General features: G+C 53.6%; 1 protein-coding gene and 1 gene segment (V, D, J or C); both read left to right on the top strand.

Annotated features, from left to right (window-relative positions):
* LOC104468086 overlaps positions 1–282 on the top strand; it is a 3,886-nt gene extending 3,604 nt beyond the window's left edge. Inside the window, 1 exon segment of the V gene segment in view lies at positions 265–282. Within this exon segment, the coding sequence occupies positions 265–282 (18 nt within the window).
* Positions 283–608: 326 nt separating this feature from the next.
* LOC104468085 (feather keratin Cos2-3-like) lies at positions 609–896 on the top strand. The gene has a single exon (XM_010082098.1). It carries the CDS (start codon positions 609–611, stop codon positions 894–896), a length of 288 nt encoding a protein of 95 aa, XP_010080400.1.
* The last annotated feature ends 2,677 nt before the right edge of the window (positions 897–3,573 follow it).

Here is a 3,573-nt window from a genome sequence, read left to right as displayed (position 1 = left end):
ACTGGGGAATGGGCATGGCACAAATCTGGAAATGAAAAGGCAGCAGTGCAGGAAATGAAAACACAGCCCGTATCATTAGCTGTGAGGATTTACATTCAAGATGAACTTGCCAGGAAATTGTTACCTCTGCAAAGGGTGTCTCTGGTCCTGTGGCAACGAAGGGCAGGTATAAAAGGCAGCCCAAGTCCCTGCTCTCTCATTGCCTTCTCTTGCCTCCTTCTCCTTGGGAACCGGGTGAGTCTGAAGCCCCTTCTCCTCTTCCAGAGTGAGATCTCTCCTTGATGGACATCTCAGCTGGTATCACCTGGGTCCTGTCCTCTCCCAAGTTTCTTGTCATGATAGAGGGAAGTGGGGAGAAGATACGGTTAGAGAGATAATGGAACGTGTCTGAGAGGGCTTTTGGTTTACGAATTCAGAGAGAGGCTCCCTGGGCCAGGCTGCCCTTTGTAGGACGATGAAGACCATGTGGCTGCTGGCCAAGCTTCCATCTCCCCACTCAGTAGTAGCTTTGGCTCCTTAGTGACAGGGAAACCAGGCTGCTCCTCACTCACCCTTGTGCTCTGCTTCCTACCTACCATCTCCCCCAGGTTCACCTCCATCCTTGAGACATGTCCTGCTATGACCAGTGCTACCGGCCCTGCGGACCAACCCCGCTGGCCAACAGCTGCAATGAGCCCTGTCTCAGGCAGTGCCAGGACTCCAGGGTTGTCATCGAGCCCTCTCCTGTGGTGGTGATCCTGCCCAGGTCATTCCCTCAGAACACTGTTGTGGGCTCTTCCACCTCTGCTGAAGTTGGCAGGATCCTCAGCTGTGAAGGAGTGCCCATCAACTCCGACTGCTGTGACCTCTCTGGCATTTCCAGCCGCTTTGGTGGCATAAGGTCCCTCCGCGGATAAAGATCCTGGGAAAGCCCCAAGAAGACACCTTAAGGAACTCAGAACATGGTGCTGGGCAGAGGATCGATATTTAGATGTTGTTTTCAAGGATACCTGAACAGCTTTGCCTTTCTTTCCTTTTCCTTGTTTGCTTTGGTTTCACTTGGCAGCAAGACCCCAGCAAGGCCAGCCTGGGTGGGGACCATCTGTCTCCTCTCACTCTATGGGTCAGGTGGGTAGACATCATGGTGAAAATTCTCCACTATCAGGGACGACAGACTCACAGCTGCCCCTGGGGCTCCCTGCACTGCTGTTGTCCACTTGGAGTGACTTTGTTTCCCTCTTTTGACTCATTAAAGTTTTGCTGCATTCAAGCCTGGCCTCCATGTGGTTCTTCCCTCTGTGGACACTCCCCAAGCTGCCAACAGAGAAGGGTGTTTGTCTGCGGTGGAAAAGGTTGAGGGCACAAGGAGAAGGAAAATCATCCCTAGCTGCTCTGCTGCAGTGACCATCAGCCTTTGCCCTGTTGTTTTCCTGCCCATAAATGCCCAGAAAAGCAGAAGGCCCTGAGGGGTCAGCAGGCCCATGAGCTCTTGAGGAAGGGACATTCCTCTTGCTGTGGTTTGAGCTTCACTGGAGTGGCAGGGGTCGGGTGTGGGGCTCTGGAAGATGATCTGCTTTGCAGAATGGTAGGAGTGGTAAAGAAGGGAACAGCCTTTGGGATGGCCCATGGCCGTTACTCCAACTTCCTCTCCACTCCACCACCCAGTCTAGGGGCTGTACTCATCAGGCATGGGCAGGAGTAGCAGGAGTCAAATTGCTCTGTTACAGAGCGTGCACTTCCCTGGGTCCTGGGTGCACTTCTCAAGAGAGCTGCAGGTGGGTGCAGAACTCTTGACTGCTTCATTGGCCAAAGAGCTCATGACTGCTCTTCATAAAAAATGTCAAGTCAAAATCTACCCTCTTTCAGTTTAAAACCCTTACCCCTTGTTCTATCACTACAGTCCCTCCTCAAAACTCTGTCCCTATATTTCTTAGAAGCCCCCCTTTAAGTGTTGATAGGCTGCAACAAGGTCTCCCCAGAGCCTTCTCTTCTCCAGGCCAAACAACCCCAAGTCTCTCAGCCTGTACTCACATGGGAGGTGCTCCAGCCGTCGGATCATCTTCCTGTCCCTCCTCTGGTCTCACTCCAACAGGTCCATGTCCTTCCTGTGCTGAGGACCCCAGAGGTGCATGCAGTACTGCAGGTGGGGTCTCACAAGAGCAGAATAGAGGGTGAGAACTACCTCCCTCGACCTGCTGGTCACACTTCTTTTGATGCAGCTCAGGACACGGTTGGCTTTCTGGGCTGCGAGTGCACATTGCCGGCTCACGTTGAGATTCTCATCTAACAACACTCCCAATTCTTTCTCCTCAGGGCTGCTCTCCATCCTTTCATCTTCCTCCACATTCCTCTTCCCTTCACCACACAATCTAGTGGCCACAGTCATCGGTCATGGGCAGGAGTAACAGGGAAATAGAACCCGTGCTGCTGAATGGGCCAAGGGTAGAAATCAGAGCCAAGTGTGTGGGAGCTGATGACAGTCAGCACAGAAATGGGGACAGTGGACTGGTGTACTTCTGAGGGGGATCAAATTGCTCTGATACAGAGCATGAAGCAGCAGAGTATGAAGACCAGCAAGGATGAGGGGCCTGGGTGCACTTCCCAAGAGACCTGCAGGTGGGTGCAGAGCTCTTGACTACTTCATTGGACCCTCCAGAGATTTTGTGCTCAGGAACTGGCTGCCTTCAGCAGGGCTGGCAGTCCCCGCTCGCTGCCTCTCCAGCCTAAGACGCAGCTGCTCTCTCCAGCCACACAGAGTTCAAAAGGATGGGGTTTGCTTTATGGGAAGGGAGGAATCCTGCCAACTCTTTGCTGGCCACCCTTGAGTGGACCTGCTTCCAATGCAGTGTTGGTGGTGCCTGGTATGGCATACAGCCCCTGCCCATGTCCAAGCCAATGACAAACGTATTTGTGCATTGACCAAGTGCTGTGTGAGGCAAGGGCTGAAACCTTGTCCAGAACAGGTCCTGAATGAAGGGAACATGAGGCCTGATGTTGCCACGGTCCGAGTGGAAGGGCAGACCCTGTGGCTTGCACAGGAAAGCCAAAGAGCTGATGACTGCTCTGCACTTCAGCCCACAAACACCTTCCTGTCCCTCATTGGAATCTCAGTCTGAGTGCCCAGAAACTGCCCCTGGGAGGGAAGGGACATTGCGTTTGAGGTCACATTCTGCTGTCCTGCAGGGAGATCTACAATAGAGCTTCCTTCTGACCAGGACTGTGCACAGGGTGTAAATTCCTGAGCCCTTGTCCCCTCCTGAATCTCTGTCTGCCTGGGCTCAGGTCCAACCTGGAGGCAGTGCAGCCGAGGGCTTTCCCCCTTCCCTTGAGTGTCCTCGGTGAGATCAGGACCAGGGAGCTCTGCTGGGAGAGCTCAGCCAGGGCTGATTTCCCTCTCTGTGGAGCTGCTTCTCAGCTGAGTCTCTAGTGTAGCCAAGGGCCAACCTCATTGCTCTCTCATGAGGCAACAGGCACTGTTGGGCAGGGGATGTGTGTACCTGGAATTTAGCAAGACCTTTGACACCCTCTTCCCATACAGCCACTTCAGGCTGGGGGCTGGCTGTCCAGGAAGCAGATCCACAGAAAAGGAGATGG

The sequence above is a fragment of the Pterocles gutturalis genome, unplaced genomic scaffold (genome assembly GCF_000699245.1).
Source record: "Pterocles gutturalis isolate BGI_N339 unplaced genomic scaffold, ASM69924v1 scaffold14524, whole genome shotgun sequence".
Taxonomy (NCBI): domain Eukaryota; kingdom Metazoa; phylum Chordata; class Aves; order Pterocliformes; family Pteroclidae; genus Pterocles; species Pterocles gutturalis.
Note: the sequence above shows the minus strand (reverse complement) of the source record. Positions and strands in the feature narration are given on the sequence as shown.